This window comes from Paralichthys olivaceus, chromosome 18, assembly GCF_024713975.1.
Source record: "Paralichthys olivaceus isolate ysfri-2021 chromosome 18, ASM2471397v2, whole genome shotgun sequence".
Taxonomy (NCBI): domain Eukaryota; kingdom Metazoa; phylum Chordata; class Actinopteri; order Pleuronectiformes; family Paralichthyidae; genus Paralichthys; species Paralichthys olivaceus.
Genome location: NC_091110.1, coordinates 2,580,990 through 2,604,000, shown reverse-complemented (window position 1 = coordinate 2,604,000; position 23,011 = coordinate 2,580,990). Strand labels below are relative to the sequence as shown.

The window sequence follows — 23,011 nt, the reverse complement described above, 5'->3', positions numbered from 1 at the left end:
CATCCTTGGGGTTAGTTTTGACTTATTTAACCACAACTGACTGATGTTATTATATTATTATGTTATTTATTTCCTGGTGAGGGTAAAATGGAGTTTCAAGTCACCAGATTAGTGAAGCATCAGAAGTAATGCAGGTACTACAGAGAACTTTTCCACCTTTCTGCAAAGCATCTTATCTTATATCATTGTCATGCTATTTCTGAATCTATAAATTTATACAAGAGATGTAGATAGAAACTGTGATACATTTAATAAAATCACTGTGACCATGTGCATCACAACGTAGGCAGGGTCTATAGTAAACATATTCTATTAAATGCATTGTGGGAAATGTAGGATATCATTTCCAATTAATCACCTGAACTGTGGTGGAAATAGTCATAACGTATTGATTTAAACTTTTTTCCAGTTGTTTAAGTGTAAATCTTCATGAGCTGTGCACCACATACATTCTGCTCTCTCTCTCACAAACAAAGCACATTGACTAACTGTCATTGATGGACCAGCCATCGGCAGCATCGGGAGAAATCCTGCCGCATCGGTGGTGCAGCGGACCATCAAAAAATCCATGAAGTGTTTTCTGTCGGTCTGTTTGTGCCTTTCGTTCGGGGTGTGCGTGAGAGCATGAGCATGCACGGAGCTCACTGACCAATCACAGGGTGTAATAATCCCTCATCGACTCCTGATGGGTTGGTTCTTTGTTTGACACAATGTGAAGCAACGGAGCCTTTTATATTGTTCACTTATTAATTTGTTAAATTATACTTTTCAGTGTGAGAGCCGTACAAAATCTGTGGGGTTCCCCTTTACCAGGCTTGTTATTTGTAATCAAATAAGTAACTACAGAATTTAATTTCATTAAAAAGGTGAAAAGAAGCCAGAGTAGAACTATTTATTCTATTTTAAAATAAACATACCAGCAGGGAAGGTACAGTAAGTTTATAATAAGTTATTCAACAGCCACGAGTGTCTGAAAGTTTGCAAAATGGGACATTGATCCATGCGGCATATACAATTGTGTCATTCCAAGCAGTATCCATATCTGTATATGTATACATGAGCTTCTTATGTTCACTTTGGTTCAGAATATATCTCTGTCAGATTCTGCAATCCAGAGGAGCCACTTAAGATAATCAGGTCAAGTGTCAAGCATCAAGCCAATCAGTAAACAACACTGTATATGTCAAGGTGTTGAAGTGGGTTAGCTGGTAGAGTGGCAATAATTCAACATTCCTTGCAGGATTTCAGAGGGAAAACGTTTGAAATGATGGCTTTTAAAAAATTGGCTCTTCTGAGGTTTCATATATGGCACTCAACTCTCTTCCTCTTTTAGAGACGGTTCAGTAATTTAAAAAAAACTGCACCGAATATAATTTGGCATTCCTGTCAGCATGAGCTTAAATATCAGTATAAGTAAATATTGTTTGTGTTTATGAATTAGTGGATATACAGACAGCTATCACTCAAGTGATAGAACGTGTAACTAAAACTGAATATGAGTGGGTGTATCATATCTGTGCTTACACATTAGACTGAGGTGGGTCGGCTGAAATCAGGCATTTTCAAGTATTCTGCCTTAATGTCATGTCATGTAAAGTCAACCCTGTCTGGAGCTGATAAAATCTACTTGACAGTTCCTTCCCTCCACAAAAAGCCTATGGGATGTTTCCACCGCAGTGGCACTAAATCAACGTCACCGCCATTAAGGGTCCGGTGTGTAAGATTTGGGTGAAAGGGAACTATTAGCAGAAATTGAGTGTTCAGCTGCAACATGCATCTTCAATACTCGATATCACTCAATTCTACACACTGTACCTTTAAGCTTCCAACTTGTATATTGATCCGGTGCTTACCTCTTCTACAAAAGCCTTTATTCTTAGAAAATCTATTATGGTTTGGAAGAGCTTGAGTATCAACACAATGAGGTGGTAAGACAGTGGAGAGTTTGATTTGTGCATCACTCATGTACTGTAGGATGGGTCTATAACTATTTTATCGAATGCATTGTGGGAAATGTAGAATACCAATGTTTCCCATTAATCACCTGAACTGTGGTGGAAATAATTATAATGTATTGATTTTAAAAAATTGTACATACGTATTTTATGTTCTGTAATCAAATATAAAAAGTGAGAGCTTGTATTTACAACTGACCTTATTTCAGGCATCATAATAAAAATCTATTCAACAAGAATGTCTCCCAGTATATTGCATACTTCAGCAAAGACCCAATAGTCCCTTGTGAAACCCCATTTATACTCATTAGATTTTTATTTGGATCTGCATCAAATTTTCTAAACATGTCAGATTTTTTTTCATCAGGATCCAAGAAGAAAGTGAAAGAAGGCCCCTAATCTGCCCCCTGATCTGGATCTACACCAGATGCAGATCTGTAAAGGTTCAATCAATGTGACTATACTGACCCACAAAATACATTATCAGTGAAATAGGTAGTTCAAAAATAATATTAGAATGGACATGTCTTTGTTTCTTTTTGTCCACTCAAAATGTTCCAGTGGTTGATGAAATTTCCTAACACTTTTCATTGATTGATTGCATGATGAAAAGTCCCTGTCAAACTGGAAACACTTCAGTGATATCTGAGAGTCAAAGCAGAACTATAACAAACCATCTGTAGATAGATGTTATAGCAAAATACCAAATTGAAAATAGAATTAGAAAAGCTACAGTCTCTAAATACATTAATAGGATTAAAAATCTCAAGATTCTGGAAGGATGTAGTGGGGCTATGGAGCAGAGGCTTTTGGTTTTGGCTCTGTGGCGGCAGACATGCATCTGCTGCTCTCACACATGTTCTGCCTGCTGCAGATGGTTGTAACTGGATTTCCTGAAGCTGAACTGTGGCTCTGCAACAGAGCAACAGATGGGAATGGTGAACATCTAGGAAACATATCCAATGAAGCACTGACAGTCTTGGCTCTAACCTTCAGACACAAGCTGACTCTTAACTCATTGGAGAGGCAGCATGGTCCAGTTTGAAATCATTTACGACTGACCAGTGCATTTATGAGCTTGTGGTTACAAAAATGAGAAGTCGTGTACACGGTATCCGTGGCTTAAAAAGTCCAGCCACTTGACCATATGAGCTTGTAGGTGCCCAATGTACAGAGGCTTGAGTCCCCCTATTGTTTTTTTTTTCTGGTCCTATGCTGCATGTCTTCCCTGCTCTCTCTCCCCCTTCTGAGCTTAAACTCTGTTCTATCAGCAAAGGCTTAAACGGCCAAAAATATCTTCAAAAAAAGTTAAGTCCTTAACACATTTAGCAAGAGCAGCATGGCTGCTGCAGAGGTAAACAGTTCAGCAGGTGGGTAACAAAGGCTTAATGTCAGAGGGGAAAGATATATCAACATTGTGCTCAGAAGTTGAATATATAAAGACAAGTTACAATATGTTAACTTGTCCAATGAACAATGATCCTACATGGTAGTAAATACATCACAACTCATGAAAAAGAAAAACTCTAAGGTACGAGGTTGTGATTAGCACAATGGGTGAGGGGTGTTTTTATAAACCCTTCACAATCCCATATAAAGGCAGCAGTTGACTGGATGACGTTTGGAAGCTTTTCACCTGAGTGTAACCTGAGGGACAGACGCCTGACCCCTGATATTCTTAATCCTTAAAATGGCTGCAAGGAGAGGTTGGAGAAAGTGGATAACACGCTGTCCTGGTCTCTCTCTATCGGCTGTGTCCTTGATCAAGGTATACCGTCTCCTTCACCTCTCCAGCTGCTGTGTCCTGCATTACACTTGACAGCTCCGAAGAGTGAAGAATATGCAAAACACAGAGCTGCTGTAAAATAGAACAATGTTCAATAGTCTCTCTGGAAAAAGAATAGCTGAAAGATAAATACAATAAATGAAGCGTTGGCAAAAGTTCAATATGGAAGATGTTTTTTTCGCTCTCTCTCACTCTGCCTGTATTCCTCTGTGAGTGAGATTCTGCCGTTTCCTCCTTTTCCAATTTTCTCTATCACATATACATGCCCACGCTTTCCATGCTGCGTGAGTCCCTACAGTCACAATTTCCACATCATCTTTCTGCTTGCATTCCTCAAGCCAATCACTCCCTGGATGGTGTTCTTAAAATATCATTGCATTTCTGTCATTCTGCATTCTACCATCTTCTACAGCTTCATTCATCAATAGTTTGCTGGCTGGACTCAGTGGGATCCTGTCCTGTATCCCGTCTTCATACTTACGCTCAGTGAAGATGCTTTACAACGGAACAAGCAGTTCTAAGTAGACTTGGAGTTCTCTGCTGTTACAGTCCACAGGGTAATGTAAATGCTGGGCTTTGGTGTTTTGAGCTAATTAACTTGCGTATGTCCTGCCCAGTTTACACACTGATTAATCCGATCAAACAGGAATGAGAAGAGGGGAACAGATTCAGAATGTGGTAGCATGGCTGAAATTACCCAGAGTATCTGTAAAAGGGTGACAAGGGTAAATGGTCTGTATTTATATTGAGCTTTTCTAGTCTTGGTGACCCCTCAAAGTGCTTTACACACACACACACACACACACACACACACACACACACACACACACACACACACACACACACACACACACACATTCATACAGTGCATCTATAGGGAGCACGTTCCAGAGCCGGATGAATACACAAAACCTTCTCTTCATGTTTTTTATTCACATTCAAACACTATCTGAAAACACAGTTGATTGAGTGCATGTGGATTGAACAAATGTATTTTCAGGCCATTTACAGAGTCAAAAGGAACATCCTTGTTGACTCATGGAGCATTTCGTTCAGCCTTGATTGCATCAGCTCCTGCAGTCGTCAGTTTTCTTTCTCTGAAGCTCACAGCTGGATGTGGACACACAAGGAGGCTGATGGTTAGAACAGGAAAGAGGATACATGAGATGGGGGGTATGTGTATATGCAGCCACATATACAGGTCTGGGCCTGTATTTTCTGAATCATGCTACACCTACATCCATCACATGTTCTATTTGGATAAACCAACGTCCGTGCTGTAAGACACTCTCTTCTTTTTTATCAAAGTGTTATGAATTTTACATGTTTTGCAAATCAGAGCTCAAGAGTGGGTGCATGTACACGATGATATGAGCTCCACATGTCAGTTTTCGACTTTAAAGTAATGTGTTATATTTAACACAAATGTCGGAATCAAATCTCAAAGCAATGTTCAGACCTGAACCAAAGTGATGGACTGATCATGGAGCCGTGCCAATAGAGTGTCTTATGTTATGATGCTTTCAGGAAACACTTCTTGAACCAAACAAAGTTTTTATTTGTATTTTATTTTAGCATGTGAGGCTTAAGATGCTTTAAAATTCAGTTACTTTATGTATTGTGTCTACACACCTGAGACTTCAGCTCTTATGCTTCAGTCAACCTCTTTCTTTAGGTATCGCTTCATGACTGAGGCTACGTCGCCCCCCTCGCTGCCCTCTGCCTCCAGTCTTTCTCCGTGTGGTCGTTCAAACTTCTGTCTTGGTCCCCCACCCTGGGAACTTCCGCCTGAGCTGGAGGAATCCGTTTCAGAGCTTTTCCTGCTGCGGGTCGAAGGAGGCAGCTCTCCGAAGTGGACGCTCAGCGCCCTCCTACCTCCTCTCACGGAGCCTGCCAGGCTGCTGGTTGACTGAGCTCTCCGGATGGCAGGAAGGATGTCAGATGCTGCATCGTCACGGCCGTTGTCACCCGTCAGACGGCGATTTTGGAAGACCATGGGTTCCGACCCCAGAGAGCCCTCACCTCCGTCCTCTGTGACGAGACTCCCCAGCATGCACCGCCTTAGTGGCTGTGGGGAGCGCTGGATGGGAGTTGTCACAGAGCGATGGGAGTCCTCTGGGTCCTCCTCAGGGATAGACAAGGATGGGGGGTGATGGCGAGCGGTGAGGGAGGAACCCAAAGCGGAGAGGTGAGGCAGTGAGGGAAGTGAAGAGAGGGAATCGCTTGAGTTGAAGCGAGAGAGCTTGGCTCCAGCTGTAGAAGCACCAGATGCCTGAGAGTCAGTGATGGAGCGAGAACTGGCAGCACGTGGCAGGAGCGGGGAAGGTGGCTTGAGGATGCTGGGTCCAGGTCTGACCTCCTGGAGGTCATCGGGACCAACAGAGAGGGCAGAGGCTCTCCGTCTTAGAGTCGACGCTCCTGTTGTTTGATAAATCGGCAGGGAGATAGCACTGCCTGTTCCATTTCCTGCATCACCGCCTGCTCTGCGCTTTCGAAGTCCATCCAGCAGTTCGGACAGGGCGGAGGAGGAAGGGGCTCGGCCGAGATTTTTGGTACCAACTCCTCCAGCCTCAGAGCCTTCGTCTTCGGGATCCACGCAAGAACTTTAGAGGGATAAATGAGACACTTCACATTTAAGTCCATGGAATGCAGCCAACAATTAATTTCATTACTTACGTTATTTGCTAAAGTTGTTGAGTCCATGAAATGCCAAAATAAAAGTACTCTTCAAGTAGCTTTTTTCACTGATAAACAATCCACAACCTTAAAGGTCCAGTGTGTAAGATTTAGCTGAAAGGATCTATTGGCAGAAATTGGATATAAAATAGTGACGTTTTCACTAGTGTGTAATAACCTAAATTTTATGAATGGTTATTTTCTTTACCCTACAATGGCCCCTTTATAATTAAATGCCTTATATTACCATCTGGAGCTGGTCCTCTCTATGGAGGACGCCATGTTTTTTACAGTCCTCCAACCTGGACAAACAAAACACCTTTTGAGTTTTTATGACAACTACTACTGAAGCTACCACAGGTTCTCTTACATGTTTGGAAGGGGAGGGTGAGGTGAAGGGTATCCAGCTGCATTTTACAACTTCACCACTAGATATCACTAAATTCTACACACTGAACCTTTAATATATTCAATTTACTGTCCTATGTGACTGACATCAAATCGCCACATTCTACAGGCTAGAACCACAAAATGTTTGCCATATTCACCTGAAACAATTTATCAGTTATCAAAATAGTTATTGATTGGTTCTGATTTGACCAGGTTATAATCATTGCAGCTCTTCAAACATATATGAATGTGGACACTGGATATCAGGCCCACCGAAAGCTGTAGGTGCTCATGGTGTCAGCAATAGAGTGGCGGCTGCTGTAGGGAGAGCCAGCACCACGGGATGCTCCTCTTGGAACTCCTAACCAGCGACGAATCCCCTCACCAACATCCTCTGTCCCGATAGAACCAACACTGGACACTGAGTCACTGCAGAAGAAGGAAAATCCACAAACTTTAGGTGTAATGGTTAATGAGATTTTGCTTCTTTCAGGTTCCATTCCAATGAGGTTTGAATATTATATCAGCATGAAGACGGCAGCATGGTCATGACTTGCATTATTGACTAAAATGTTTGCTTTTTTTAAAGCCAGCAGTGGTCAGTGGACTGTTAGTTGCCGTGCGGGCAGACAGTTTTCATTCGTACTTTTATTCACAGCCACTTTCATTAACTTCTATTCACCGTGATAATCGCTCTCAACTGAGTGTGATGAGATCCAAGTCTGACAGGTCAAGAGTCATAAATTGGTCAGATGATCACACAGGTTGTTCGATTAATTTGGAGGAAAAACTGAAGGCAAACCGCTGTCCTTCAGGAATTAGGTCCTTGCTGTGTGCACTAATGCCACATTCACATCATATGTGATGGCGGGTAGAGACAAGAAGGATTCCCATGCTCATGATCATGTTGGATTAATTGTGTGATTGTTATTGATGGTAATCAGTCTCCCGGTTGTTATCGTGACCGGGATATTGACTGTTAAATAACTAGTGATTACTTGAGCTCACGTTGCTGATAACACAAACGGCATAATTAAAATAAAAAAATTAACCTAACCTGTGAGCCTGTGAAAGCAACAAACTGATTTACTGTATGTAATCTGGATAAACTCTCAACCAGATAATCTGATGATCTGCTTGATCCATAAACCTTTGGATGTCACAGTGTATCCAGATCCCAGCCATTACTTTGAGTGAGTACGATGTCATTATTAATGACAGAAATGATGGGAAACACTAAAAATAATGTATAAAAATAAAATGATCCATTAACATGTCAACTTCTCTCTCATATTAAATTTGGTTTTAATCCAGTAAAATGTTTAATGATGATACTTAAAGGTCTGATGGGATGTTCACACAACTGTACAGCAACAAAGTGTAAAGTCAGAAGCGCAAACACACACACACACACACCACAGAGGACGTGCATACATTCACAAGGTTCTTACAGTTCTTTCGTTCGAGTGAGCGACTCCACAGCGGTTTGAGTGCTGGAGTGAAGGGCAGAGCGGTGAAAGGTTTAGTTTCAAAGGTGGAAGGAGTACTCAGATCCTTGAATTCAAAAAACTGAAACTTAACTACTCAATTAAAAGTAAGAGGAAGCATCTTTACTGATGCATACATGTATAAGAAGCATTTTACTGCTGTAGTTGGTAGTAGTAGTAGGTTGATTCTCAACAACTACTTTAACTGCAGATTGTTTTCATTATGGATTAATCTGCTGATTATTTTTCTGTTTGTTTAAGAAAATAGTGAGAAATCGCATTAACCCAAAGTGAAACCTTTACAACCAGACATCAGTCCCTCAAAACCAATATTATTAATAGATTTTAAAAGTTTGACAGTAAATTCTTACATTTAAAAAGTTAGAACCATGAAATGTTACATGTTAAATTACCTGAAGATTAGTTAGCCAATTAAGTTTCTGTTTTTCGACTTATTGGCTGAGGTCTATTTGTATATATTGAATTGTTCTGTAATTTCATCTATAATAAAGCAACATATTGTATACGCTCTTTGAAAGTTTTGTATTCTAAAATATACATTTGTAAAGTAACAAGAAACGAAGCTGAATCCCCTTAAATTTGTACAGTTGCGTAAATGTCGAGTCTTGACATAAAGACATGTTTTCTGAAGCAGAGGACAGGAGCCTCGCTGCAGTCAAATACCTTTCAGTGTCACTCTCGTCGCTCGACTCCACTTCCTCCAGGGCGGCCTGCAGATCCACGATGCGACGGATGGACGTCTCGAGGTCAGCCTGTAACGTCTGTCTGACAGCGGCCAGCTCCTCCACTTGCATTTCCTGTAAACAAACATTAAGAGATTAGAGGATGCGTGTCGATACAAGGACAAACGCGCTCACCTTCACTGTCTGTGTGTTTTCATCCCACCGCCAGCCCACAAGGACCCAGAGGCCCAATCCTCCACAGCAATTACCTGCATTCTTGCCCATATTACCTCATCAGTCAAACACTGAATGTCCAGCGCCACGTCCTCTCTCAGAACCAGCCTGTGGTGTTGATGTTTGTACCACTCGGGTTATTGAGATGAAAATTGTTTTGTACCCACGCTAACACTGGGAGAATAGAGTGATTTATTAATTCATCTTGTTTATTGTTGCTCCTGTCTCTCTCACACATGCCTGTGAGACAAACACAAACTCACACCCACACTTGTCTGAGAGCAGTTATGGGGATTGTCATTGACATAATACAATTCATAGTCCCTTACCCAAACACTAACCTCCACCTGGTTCTGACCTTGATGCAAAAACCAAGTGTTAACCCTCAAACAACAATGGTTTCAAACCAATATTTGTCCACACAACCATAGAAAGCCCTGTTGACACACACACACACACACACACACACACACACACACACACACACACACAAACAAACAAACACACACAAACACACAAATGCTTCTAGGCTTTCAAAGTTATTGGCTTTGTTGGCTTTGTTGGCTTTGAGGCGACGGGTGTGGGTGCAGTGGTTGTCATAGTGACACATACAGTAAGCATGTGTCTGTGTGTGTGTGTGTGTGTGTGCCCATAACCTTGAGGAGACAATGAGGATTAATCACAGTCAGAGGGAGAAAGCAGGATGAGGGTGAGATGACGTTAAGAAGGTGGGGGAAGGAGGGCTGTGTGTGTGTGTGTGTGTGTGTGTGTGTGTGTGTGTGTGTGTGTGTGTGTGTGTGTGTGTGTGTGTGTGTGTGTGTGTGTGTGTGTGTGTGTTGTTCAGTGCTAATAGCTGAATAATTATTGAAGCTTCTTCTCCTCAGCTCAGAGGTCACTGAGAAATCTGCAGTGAGCAACATGAAGGTGGTTGAGTCTGGAGCTGAGTACAACTGGCATCTTCAGAGAGCATAAAATAACAATGCATTATACTATCTGTGTTTTAATGATGTTGTGTCTTTGTGGTAGAACTAGATGTAAAACAAATGTGTTTTATTTCACTGGGCTTTTTTTTCTTAAGTTTTAAAAAAAATTTTTTTACCATGTATGATGTTATTTGGTTATTTTGTTGAGATCTGGGAACATAAAGACATCAGCCGATTGTAGATTTGAAACAAAACAACACTTTTTTCTAAACCACTGACTTCCGATGTAAAACTTAAAGTGAGTGTTGCCAAAGTGTTCAGCGGTGAAGTACAGAAGCAAGAGGCTGCTCTGCAAACTGCAATGGACAGAATATCGAGCTCTTATCAAAACCAGCTCTGACAAAGTGTTTTCTAAAAGGTCAGTGGAGGAGGAAGTATTCAATTTCATTACTGATGTACAATTAAATAAAAAGCTATGTAAAACACTCCACAATCATAAAGGCTACATAAGAGATGGAAATAGAATGGCTCGCAGAGAGGACCAACATCCAACAGAATGAAACCACATTTAAATTCACTACATCTAGATTTTTATTTGGATCTGCATTAAATTGCATATATTCATAAAAACATATAGTCCCCTACATATGCCTGATTTTCTTTCAACAATATCCATTAATTGTTCTCTAAAAAATCAACCAAAATGTTGAAAAATGCTACATCTTGTAACGTTAAGGAAAACGAAAAAAAACTCCTGGATCCACCCCTTGATCTCGTTCCACACCAAAATCGTATAGATTCTTCCTTTGGTCCTGTCCCACCCTTCCAAACAATGACATGTAAAATTGGTTGAGTAGTTAATTATCCCGCTAATTTACAAACAAACAAAGAAAGCATAACCTCCTTGTTGCAGATAAATCACTGGAGGTATGGAGATTTTACATTACCGGTGTTAAAAACTGAGCAGTCAGCCGGGAAGAAGAAAAGCAAGTGAAAATTAGAATTATCTTGTTTTCTTCAGTTCTTTTCAGATGTGCCCAGATCCTTGGTTATCCACATATGAAATATTTAATTTAGCCATGGAGACTGTGTACATGGAGAGTGTTGTATCTTTTCTTTTTTTTATATGCATACTCTGTGTACTACAGGGGATGTGAAAGAAATGTTAATGTGTTTGGTTCTGGTCCTACGTGGCACTATTACAGAGGTTCAAATATACTGTCACAGTCTCGTTGTAACCAACAATAGACTATGACTAACATCTGACAGTTTTAGAAATGTAGGAATGACGCACTAATCAGTGCAACACTGGCGCCAAACCCAAATGGAGCTTCTATGTGTCTGCTGCCAACAGAATGGAGCTCATGCAGTACAAATGGAGACTGTTCATTGGTGCTCTTCTTAGGCCTTAAGTGGTCAGATGAGGTTGTATAAAGAGCGACACATTACATTAGCAGAGGACATTGTGGTGGATGACTGGGTTGAACACAAGACTTCCATTAACGGGACTGGGGTTTGAATTCTCCTTTTTGACTTTGTTAACTTATTATTTTCAAATTCGTCTTTCTAATTTTTTTTCACTTGATTGGGTTTAGGCAACAAAGCTAGCTGGTAACGTTGCAGAGGCCCACGTGATCTGTCCTGCGATTTTCCGAGGAAACTGAACCTGTATCTACTTTGCGAATAACCAATCACATTGTGATCATTTGAATACTTATTAGGTTGACTCAACATGTTCTCACCGTGGAGCGCCACCACAACCACTGCTCCCCTGGTGTTTTATTAAGTCCTTTTATTAAGAGAGGTTCCAGTCACTTTAATTGGATTGGATTTGGCTGCAACACAGTTTACTCCTGAAACTCGTGTTGAGTAGATAATGAGTGAATTTACATTTTTAACTATCCCTTTAATACCAGGTGTGTTCAGGGTCAATATTTAATTTAAGACAATTACATACAATGAAGTGCATTATTAATATTGAATTGCTTTACAGATGTACACAACACTAATGGCCTCTTAAACGTTCATTGATGATAGGTTATGGTACAGAATATAAGTATTTATTAAGTAATGTTAAGTACTTGTGTCATTGAAAAAGTCTGATTCTGTCTCATCAGAGTAAATACAAGAGAATGATGTCCCTCACAGCTCTCAGGCTGCTGAGAGAGCGTCTCCATGATTATCCAGCATGTTTTATTACCAGATCATGAAAGAAATCATATTTCATAAAGCAGGATTATTGGTCTCAAAAATAACACAGTTACAGAGTGTGTATGTTTGCTCGTTCATGATCTGAAACCCTCCCTCCTCCTGCTGTTCGTGCTGCCATAAACAAACTTAGCTTGATCGGTATCGAAAGCGATGATTTCTAATCTTCCAGATAGTATACCAGATGTTGTTTTTGTTCATGAGAACAGCAGAGATGTGACTGCTTTGGAAGTGCGCTGTAGTTTCAGTCATAGCCTGGAGGAGGTGTTTTTTTCTTGCCGGCCTCACTAAAATATCGTCTCACAGCTTGCATATGAGTAATGCCTGATGGGGATTATATTTAGCTGCCTCAGAGATGCCCAGGTAGTGTGGGGGTGATCTGTCTGCAGGTTAACGCCAAAGACGTGGGGTGCTGAGGAAATATTGGTTCCTGAATTTATATCTATTCCTGGACAAGGAGCCTCTGTTTGTGTGTGTGCGATGACGCCCTTTTTTTTCATCTACTATTGATGTTTATGATCTACTTTTTCCATTCATTTAAGATAAAAGGCCTGAGGATGAAACGACCACGGAACACATTACAAGAAAACAACTGTTGAAGAGTGGAGTGAACTGAGGTGTTACTGGATTCACATACATCTTTGTGCTCAGTGCTAAACACAAAGTACAGCTGGGGCTGATGGGAATGTCACTCATTTCACAGCCGCCTGTCCAGAGTCCTCACAAATATCTGTAAAACACTAAGATCTCCAGGTTTTCAACATTCACCACAGTAAAAATAATAATTCTATATATAAATTAAACATTATACATACACACACACACACACACACACACACACACACACATATTTGTTTTTAGCACTTATGTTGATTTTATCATGTACTGTCCCACTCAGTGTTACCTAACTAACCAAAATAAAAACATAAAACAAGGCACTGTGCATCTGAATTCGATATTGGTTGGTCTGTATGTGTGCTAATCAATTTACGGTTGTCTAGACTGTTGCTAACCTGAGTCATAGGAAACCATGATGCAGGAGGGTTTTATTTATAGAACCTGTCAGCACGCTATGTGGCTTTCAATGCGTCCATGGAGCCCTACGTAGATGTACTAGGGTCCGAGATAATTGCTGCCCATCCTGATGGAAAGAAATAGTGCTTGTACCAAATAAATGTGCCTGGGTCTGAAAAAGTATATATTTCACCACAGTTTTTGAGGTTATTAGGTCACAGACGCTGAATGTTTGAACAACACGGCTGTCCATGCAATGACTGACATATTTGAACCCCTTCATGGCATAAGATTAAAATACAGATGATCTCTTTAGGATTCATCTTCAACAGACCTTGAATATCTGTGGCAAATTCAATACTTCACTCAACCTCAACTGTCAATGTCAGGATGGAGCCACAGGAAAAGTCACAGTACCACCAAAGTCAATAGGATTCATCCACTGGGGAACATGAATATATCAAGTTTCGTGGCAGACCATATAAAATTTGTTGTTTTGTTGTCAACAGATATAGAAAACTGAAAAATAGAAATAAAACCAACTATGATTATTATTATTACCATGTGTTTCTTCATGGGTGGAGAAAAATTACCTCCTTCAGTTAAACAAACCATTTAAAATCTGAAATCAGGCTGTGTTTATTAATGAAAAATGTATGCTTTGTGTACATGTGTATGTGGGACTGGACACCAGTGAATACATCAATGGATTTGACTGTTGTGAAACTGAATGCAGCAGTGGTTTGAGCATGTTACCAGCTCCATGCGTCTGCGGCTGCTGTCCTCCTCCCTCTGGGTCAAATCTTCCATCTCCAGCCTCATGTCCTGCAGGCGCTGCTGGTAGTACCGGGCGTTCTCCCTCTCTCGAGCTTCAGCCTGAGCACTTTGCTCCAGCTCCTCTCCCAGACGCACCACACTGTCCCTCAACCGCAACACCAGCACCTGCAGCATAGAATTGAGCCAGAGAATTAAATATCACACACATTGTTAACGATTGAATGTGGTTGAAATGGGAAAGAAATCTGGTCTGACCTCAAATCTCTTGACCTGCCCTCTGTGAAACTCCAGTTTATTCTCCAGGTCACATACACGCGCCTCCTGTTTACTGACAATGCTACGCCCCACAGTGGATGACTCCAAGAACTGCACCCTCGACACTGACTTCTGGAGCTGCATCACAGGGAGGTGGAGAGAACGAGGAGTGAGCCAAAAACATTTGAAAGGGTAAATTATGCAGCCACAGATCAGTGAGTGTGGCAGTGCTCCATCTGAAGCTTGCAGTTCTATTGAGATCTGTAACAATGAGTTAAATGATCCAGACATCCAAGGCCATCCAATATTATCCAGCTTCAATAGCACATCTTATTCACAAACCTCTTGAGCTGCCTACATTTTCTGATTGCCCAACAAACCTCTTCCTGGAGAGAGTGTCTCTGTTTCTTCACCTCCTCTAGTTCAGCTTGTAGCTCTCTGATCTGAGAGATGTCACTGGAGGACTGAACAAGAGAGTGTGAGAGAGATTGATCCGTGATCAATAAAGGTAGACAGACAAACTGTGAACCGTGCACAAAGACTTTGTTCACACTGCAAGCATTAGTACTCAATTCAGATGGTTTTCTAGATCTGATTTTTTTATGTGGCTTTTCACATTATCTTTTAAAATGTGGCCAATATCAGATTCCATGGTCAAGGTCCTGATGTGACCCGCATGCTCAGAAGAACAACAAGACGCTGTTATGTAAAGTAAACAAGGAGAAGATTTTCGGTAATAAACATGGAGGCCATAGATGTGAGCGTTTACGGTTTTATTTTCAAGTTATTGTGCAGGGGAGCAGGCAAATGTGGAAGCAGATGGAGAGTAGAAGAATCAAGGGAAGAGCTGAAAGTTCTGTACAAAGGTCCCATCAGACTGAAGTCGTATTTCTTTCATGAAGCTGATCTGTATCTAAATTTAGAACCACATTTGAAAATGGCCCAAATCTGATTTTAACGATCAGATTCCATGTCATTCAAACAATCAGATTCAAAGCAGTACCTGTGCAATGAGTGCTTTGTGCTTCTTCATGAGTTCATTGAGGTCTTCCTGGTCCTCCTCAATCCTCTTCAGCAGGTCCACCTTCTCATGCTGCAGCAGGGCTAACTGCTCGTCCACCTGGACATACACACCGGAGACTGGGTTATATAGTATACCTTAAACTAAACCCACAGGAATAAATGTGTTGTAATACTCACAGCACTGACTCTACCCCACCACACCCCACCACCTGCACATAATATAATTTATTACTACTCTGTTACTGCATATATGTATATACTTTACTTTATTTTATTGTATTTTATTTTATTTTATTTTATTCAATTTCTTATATATTGTTGTTTTTCTACATTGTTGTTTTATGTACATAAGCAGTGCACCAATTACACCAAGGCAATTTCCTGTATGTGCAAACATACCTGGCAAATAAAAGAATTCTGATTCTGATTCTGATTCTGATTCTGATGTTGAATTTAGTGAACATGAATTGGTAGAACTTTGGCCTGTATCTTATATGTCAGTCTCCATAGAAACCATAATGAATAATTCATTAATACATGAGAATATTATATAAATATCACGTCATTTGTAACTTGTAAATTATTATTTAAGGTGCTATTAAAAAAGGTTTTATAATTATTATTAGATATTGTTTTGTGGTAAATAAGTCACTATGTTAGCAGATCCCATGTTCGATAAACAAAATAATGGAAACATCAAATGATTGTCACAGCCACACTCACCATGCTCTTCTGTTTGCAGATATTTTCCAGTTCAATCTGAGAGTTCTCCAGCTCCTGGGAGAGAGTCGTCTGAACGCTTTCGGCCTCGAGACGTCTCGCTTCACTTTCCTCCAGCTAATTGGATACAGAGAGAGGGAGTGAGTAGGGGGTGAAGCTGCACACTCAGGTGAATGTACAATTCTTCACGGTTGGGTGTACCTGACAGTGTAGGCGCTCTATCTGCTCTTTGCTGCCGTTGGGGTTGTTGTGTCCGGTGCTGTCGACGGTGGCTAGAAGCAGCTGAGCGTCAGCCAACAGGGCGTGAGTCCTCTTCAGGTCTCTCTTCAGCTTCTTCTCCACATCAAAGTCTCTGTGTCCCACCTGCAGGGGGAGAGAGCTCGAATCATTCCTCCATACAATAGATTACCCTAAAAAAGTTAAGAGTCATACCTGAAAATAAATTAAATCACGCTCTTCAATCTAAATGCCTAAAAATACTTCAATTTGATCCACTTGACAGCCCGTGCACAGATCACTTATCAGCAGTGCAATTACATCCTCATAATGAGAGCAAGAGGACGCTAAATTAACAACTGCCTCTTGGCTGCAAATGCTTTGTGGTGCCTGTAATGTAGACGTGACAGTCATCAGCTAGAGAACGTTAACCCACAATGTTAATGATCCATGATTTGACAAATCTGTCTGGACACTCAATCTGTCAGAATAAACTTCATACACACTAAAACCAAAAAACATAAAGAGATTTCTGCAATAAGAGATTTAGAGTTATATGAGCAGCTCAGTGTGTGTGTGTGTGTGTGTGTGTGTGTGTGTGTGTGTGTGTGTGTGTGTGTACCTGGTCACACAGAGTTGCAATGAGTCCTTCCAAGTCGTGCTTCTCATGAATCACCATCTGTTTCTCCTCATACTCCTGCTCTAACTGCATCTCCAGCTGCCTCAGCTACGCACACCACATACACATACAACAACAAAAAACATAATGAATGAGTTTTTATCGTCCCCGACAGAAAATGTTCCCTGCAGCAGGATGCATAATGATAGGCATAAAAACATCATCATCTGAGGAAGGGTATAAAAATAAACAGCACAAAATAACAGAGGCAATTGAACCATATTCTGCTGAACTACTCAACCAGTTTGGTGCTTTAAACTTTCTGCCAGAGGGAAGTTCTTCATCAAGGACATGAGGAGGACACCACTGAGTGTGACTTTCCTTCCAACCAGCAGGTCAAATACCGTGTCCACTAACTTTCCACATATCTAATATCAAAATCCATATGCTGTGCTTTGCCACAACAGGAGCTCTAGATACAGTTTGGATCTTGCACCAAGTAGTTACACAGCCAATTTGTTTATCGTTCATTCACTATCATATTAGGCTGATTGACAGGACTGAATTAAATTAAACCAACATTTTCACCAAAGTCAAAAAATCAACAGTATGTGTGGGGTGGGGTGTAAATAGAGGGTTAAATAGTTACGTTCCATCGTTCAAGTCAATGTAAAAACTAAGGCTAATGCAAATACAATCAACGTTTTTTTTTATATTAAGTAGCTTTTCTACTCCACCACCTGATAAACATACACAGTGAAGTTTCTTAAAAAATCCGAAGCCATTTTAATGTTTTAGTCCGAGAGCTAAAGCTATTTTCAATTCAATATAACTTTCAGCTACTTTCAGACTTGTTGCCATGGAAATGCAGAAAAAAAAGTAATAATATCAAAAGCCATTAACTTTATGCTTGATTAACTTGAACTAGCATTTGTTACTTTGGAAACTAAATGATCATACTCCCTGCTTTATATGGGGAGGGAATAATAACTTGAAAATGACAGGTACTCTATTATTACAGATGTAGGAATTATTACTACTGATGGATTATAATACAAGCAGCATAATAGTAAAAGATGCATGTCTGGCATTCTAATCCACAGTAGAGCTTCATGATTTAAATCTCATAATTTTAGCTGTTAAACAATTGTGATGGAGTCAAATGCATGTTTCCCTCTGAATTGTGGAATAGAATATTTAAATGTTACATGATGATGAACTACGAGTGGCCTCTACCTCAAAAATGTTCTACAGTATAAATGTACTTTTCCACTACAAAGCACTGGTTTAAAGCAAAATGCATACTGGAATACAGAGTCCATCCCAAACTGACAAAAGCAGGTCAGATAAAAAGCTTCATAAAACAAACAAGGCAAGAACACATGCAGACATTTGAAGTGCAGACTTTATCCACTGAGAGGGTTATGAACGGTGCTGGGATGTCATGCAATGAATGGATTGTGCTACGCCCACCCGTCTCTGAGAGGACTTGTGCACATCCTCTAGCTCCTCCTCTTTATCTTCCAGCTCTTTCTGATGCATCAGCTTCATCCTCTCCATCTCCATCTCGAACCTCAGGTGGATCTGCAGAGAGGGGAGATGAGGTGAGAATGGCAGCGCTCGGTGAAGGTATCTGAGTGTGTCTCTGTGCGGTGCAGGGCACCTGCTGCTGCTGCTGTATGTTGGCAGAGAGCTTGGTGACTTCCTCCGTCCTCTCGCTGGCCTGGCTCTCCAGGAGTCTGAGCTGTTTCTTGAGGTCAGGCAGTGAATCTGAGGCCAGGTCCACGGGCAGGCTGAGGTCACGGATCTGTGCGCACAGCTCCTCCTTCTGCTTCTGCAGACGACCCACCTCTGACTGGCTCTCCTGCACACACACCCACACACACACGCACGCAGAGCAGTGTGTTAGTGGCGTCTAAACATTTTGGTCAAACTCCAACTGAAAAGAAATTCTCTTTTTGTCTGGTGGTTACATCAGCGTCTCCAGAGCCTGTGAAGGTTAAATGGCCTGAGCTTGGTTAAGATTGCTTTGGCAGGTTTTGGCCACATGGGAGATGAAACTGAAGCTCTCTTCAACACAGACACAAAAACAAGCCTAAAAAAGATACAGCACAGATTCCTGTGGAAATAATCTGACTCTTAACTGGATAAAAAATACTGCCATTATTTAACAAAAGATTGTTTAACACTCGTTCAGTGTAGCATTCATTGGAGCGTAATTCAGGAGTATTGTTTGTATTAAAAAAAAAATGTTTGAAGCATCTTTATGAAATATAGTGACCTCAGCTGAGTACAAGGACAAATCTGTTATTTTTCTCTTTTAAAAGTTACATGGTCTTACTTTCAAATATACATATGGGTTTATCTGGAACAGCTTGGAATTTAATGACATACATTCAATGATAAAACACAGATATTTTCACCTTTTATTTTCTTTATCTACCTTTCTTGTCTGACTGCTTATTCCTTTTCTGTCTCTTTTACCAACTGTTGTTTCCACTTGTTCATATTTGTTTAATCTAACTTGCTTGATGTTTCATTACATTCTTATTGTTTGCATAAGTCCCTGTGGCTTGCTTCATTCCTCACACAGCCACAGTGTGTGTCATTATGTGTGTTTTCATACACATGTTTTTATTTTCATTTTCAACTTGCACACAAAGTCTTAAATGGGAATGTTCACAACATCTTGTGAGTTGGTGTTTGGATAAAACGTGCAGTGGAAACAGATTCAGGGAATGAAAGATGATGTGCAGAATGCACATGACTTTGGAGTCACTCAGAATGGCATCAGATGAAAACATCATATTTGGACCACTGAGGAGACTGAAACATTCCTTGAAGTAATACAAGTAAGAAACAAAGTGTGATCTCCGTCTCTGAGTTTCCATCACTTTAATACAGTCGTGTGTTCCCTCCTTTGACCTTTGATTGACGCTTCTTTAACAAATATCTTCTTTTTGCACCACCTACTTCTGCAGTGGCACGATGGCACCAGGAGACACAAACACCTACTTCTTGTCTCAATGATAAGTGGATTGGAAATTCACCCAAATTCACATTTTCCTTTTGCCAATGTTTGGAAAATCAGAAATTCTATATAAAATAATCCTAGTGATGTTTTCACATGTGTGTATCATCTAAATCGATTTTCTTCACCCTAGAATGAACACTTTATATTTAAATACTTTATATTTACATCAGGACTGGATCCTCTCTACGGAGGCCACCATGTTTTTACATTAGTCCAGACCTGGACAAACTAAAGGCTTTTGAGTTTTTATAACAACTGAAGCTACCACAGGTTCTCTTTCATGTTTGGAAGGAGAGGGTGAGGTGAGGGGTATTCAGCTGCAACATGCAACTTCACCACTAGATGTCTCTTAATTCTACACACTGAACCTTTAAAAAATACAGCAACATTTACTGCTTTTGTTCTGGATTGCCTGTAGAATATCCCATTGACCTTCAGTTTGGGTGAGCCATGTGTTAAATGAAGTGTTGACTGCACACAGATCCCCTAACATGAATGTCCCGTCTCATCTCAGCGATCTACAGTGAAATCTGCATCATTTAACTGCAGTGACAGTGTGTCATGAATCACCTGTGACAACCATCATTTCCACAATAGATTATGTGCTCTTTTCCATGTTGACTTGATGAATGATGGCCATTGACTTGTGACCTTAAAGCACACTATTGTATCATCAGTGCTTTTGTTTGTCAATGTCAGCTGTTTGCTCCAACAGCAGGATCACATTCTAACACACTAATAGCTCATTGTGTCAATATGCTATTAACACTAGTCCACTACAGCAGTGAATAGTGTGAAGTACTTGTCATTCTGAACTTGTTATTCATCAACCAAACCTACAGTTTGTGACAATGCAAAATGAGTCCATACATAGTCCATGCTGCTTCCAAGTAACATTACCTGCATGAGTTAGCAGAAACGTACATGTAGAAATAACAGGTAAATGCAAACACACCTGCAAGTTGCGGCGCAGAGTGTATATTTCAGTGCCCAGAGCGGTGTTTTCCTGAAAGGCTTTGTCCTTTTGCTCTCTCTCGTTGTCAGTTTCCTTCAGAGCCTGAGTCAACTCATTGTCAAACCTGAATAAAGACAAAAAATACAAAGAGACAGCAGAAGCAGACAGATGCTTTAAATAAAATGATGTGTATGAAATAGGAAAAATACTCCAGAAAGTAAAAACAAGCCGAAAGTTAACATGGACCCTCTTAGATTTGATACATTAGATTATTTTGAATCCCTAGGAATAAAATTTCCCTCATGTCACATTCAGGTTTTTAATAAGCTCCTTCGTCCTGTCCTGGTCATTAGCAGTGAAGTTGTGTGTATAATGTAAAAGCATTGGAGGGGCATTGCATACCTTGTGTATGCTGTTTACCCCAATCACTTACTGCTAACTTTTTCAGTATTGTATTGTATTAATTAATTCCATTTAATAATCACATAATTTCAACCATATGAGGCCAATTGATTTTGGCTTTAGGTTTTTAACTAAGCATGAGCTAATTTTCTGACATCGTAGTGATGGGGAATAATTTATGATCAACGTAACTTTAAGTTTTGTCTAATTTGCAGAGACATTTTTCTTTTTCATTTCACATTTTTGTTGACCTTGACATTTGATCAATCAAAGCTCAAAGTTAATCATCTGGAGATACCCTAAGTTTGGTGAGAATCACTCCATGCGTTATTGAAAATAATACCCTGTAGCATGGTTATGCCTGTGCATAGGATAACAACCAGAACGGTCTCTTTAAACCTGTAATAAATGTATCAAGTAATTACAGAAACACTGGTAAATGAAGGTAATTTCAGTAGTCCTACTGTTCTGTTATCTCTGTTTTTGGTCTCCACCACCTCCTGAGGGAAATATCTGTCTCTTTAGCTGCTAAAAGCTCCACTATGTTCACCAGCTGCTCCCTGGCGGTGTGTATCTGCTGTTTGCTGCTGAGCAGGTAGTGGACGGAGGCGTCTTACAGTTGCTTCAATTCAATTCAATTTTATTTGCATAGCGCCAAATCATAATATACATTATCTCAAGGCACTTTACATAGAAGGTCAAGACCTTAAAATCTTATGAATATAGAGAAACCCACCACTTCCCACAATGAGCAAGCACTTAGGAGATTGTGGAGAGGAAAAACTCCCTCCCTGCTAAATCTGAGTGGTTGACGGAGCAGTAAACAGAAAAACAACGAGCTGAAACTCACTATCACGTTCTGTGAAGCTGAGATTTTGAAATTTAATACATCGTAAAAATATTGAGAATACATATGTACACTGACATTTTCCAGCCAGTTTAATTTCATCTCAGCGTGTAGATATTTGTGAGAAATTTTAACTTTCAGTAGATTTAATATATATATACATCATCAAACAATCAAACAACGCCTTATGTCCTAAGTGCGTGCGAGGCAGGATGAGATGATTTAGCAATAAAATGACGTGACACTTGAAGAGGAACAGGTGGACACACACCTTCTCTGTTTGCGGTCCAGCTCATGCATGCGACTCTGCAAGCTGTCAGTGAGGACTCGGGCATCCTGAAGGTCAGAGGTCACGCGGCGACAGTGACGTTTCAATTCAGTCACACTCCTCCTGGACTGTTCCAGCTGGGCCTGCAGTGTCGCCACCTACACACACACACACACACACACACACACACGTAGATACACAGGGTCATTCTCTTCAGATATTTAATCTCCCATCCACGTCGCCGTGGACGTCAGAGCGTGCTGCCTCACCTTGGAATCGAGCTGCTGTCGCGTCTGTCTCTCAGTCTCCAGTTTTTCCTCCGTCTGCTTCAGTCGTCTGCGGACAAACTCAACCTCAGTCTGGCAGCACTCCAGCTGCATGGCCAGCTCACTGTCTGTGGGGGGGTGAAGGATGGGACTTTGTCAGAGGTGATGGTGAAGGTCACATTCACTCAGGTGACATTTCTTTTTGTTTTTCTTGCAACTAGGCTGTGTGTATGTTTCTCTATGACTCTTGGTGAGGCAGCGTCTTATTTTGGT

The 23,011-nt window shown here is 40.6% G+C and overlaps 1 protein-coding gene across 4 annotated transcripts in view; it reads right to left on the bottom strand.

The window, feature by feature from the left end:
• Positions 1-4,654: 4,654 nt before the first annotated feature.
• LOC109626482 (unconventional myosin-XVIIIb) overlaps positions 4,655-23,011 on the bottom strand; it is a 45,000-nt gene continuing 26,643 nt past the window's right edge. For 2 of the 4 annotated variants that reach the window (XM_069513258.1, XM_069513255.1), the window contains exons 28-44: positions 22,742-22,866; positions 22,476-22,630; positions 20,956-21,079; positions 18,630-18,830; positions 18,440-18,550; positions 16,970-17,074; positions 16,333-16,494; positions 16,135-16,248; positions 15,392-15,508; positions 14,769-14,852; positions 14,389-14,526; positions 14,113-14,298; positions 8,979-9,112; positions 8,259-8,300; positions 7,081-7,236; positions 5,374-6,344; positions 4,655-4,874 (exon numbers count right to left, since the gene is read on the bottom strand). In XM_069513258.1, the coding sequence (XP_069369359.1) occupies positions 5,396-6,344; positions 7,081-7,236; positions 8,259-8,300; positions 8,979-9,112; positions 14,113-14,298; positions 14,389-14,526; positions 14,769-14,852; positions 15,392-15,508; positions 16,135-16,248; positions 16,333-16,494; positions 16,970-17,074; positions 18,440-18,550; positions 18,630-18,830; positions 20,956-21,079; positions 22,476-22,630; positions 22,742-22,866 (2,903 nt within the window). In that variant the 3' untranslated portion in view covers positions 4,655-4,874; positions 5,374-5,395. The remainder of the gene's footprint in view (positions 4,875-5,373; positions 6,345-7,080; positions 7,237-8,258; positions 8,301-8,978; positions 9,113-14,112; positions 14,299-14,388; positions 14,527-14,768; positions 14,853-15,391; positions 15,509-16,134; positions 16,249-16,332; positions 16,495-16,969; positions 17,075-18,439; positions 18,551-18,629; positions 18,831-20,955; positions 21,080-22,475; positions 22,631-22,741; positions 22,867-23,011) is intronic. The other 2 variants (XM_069513256.1, XM_069513257.1) reach the window with 2 other exon arrangements.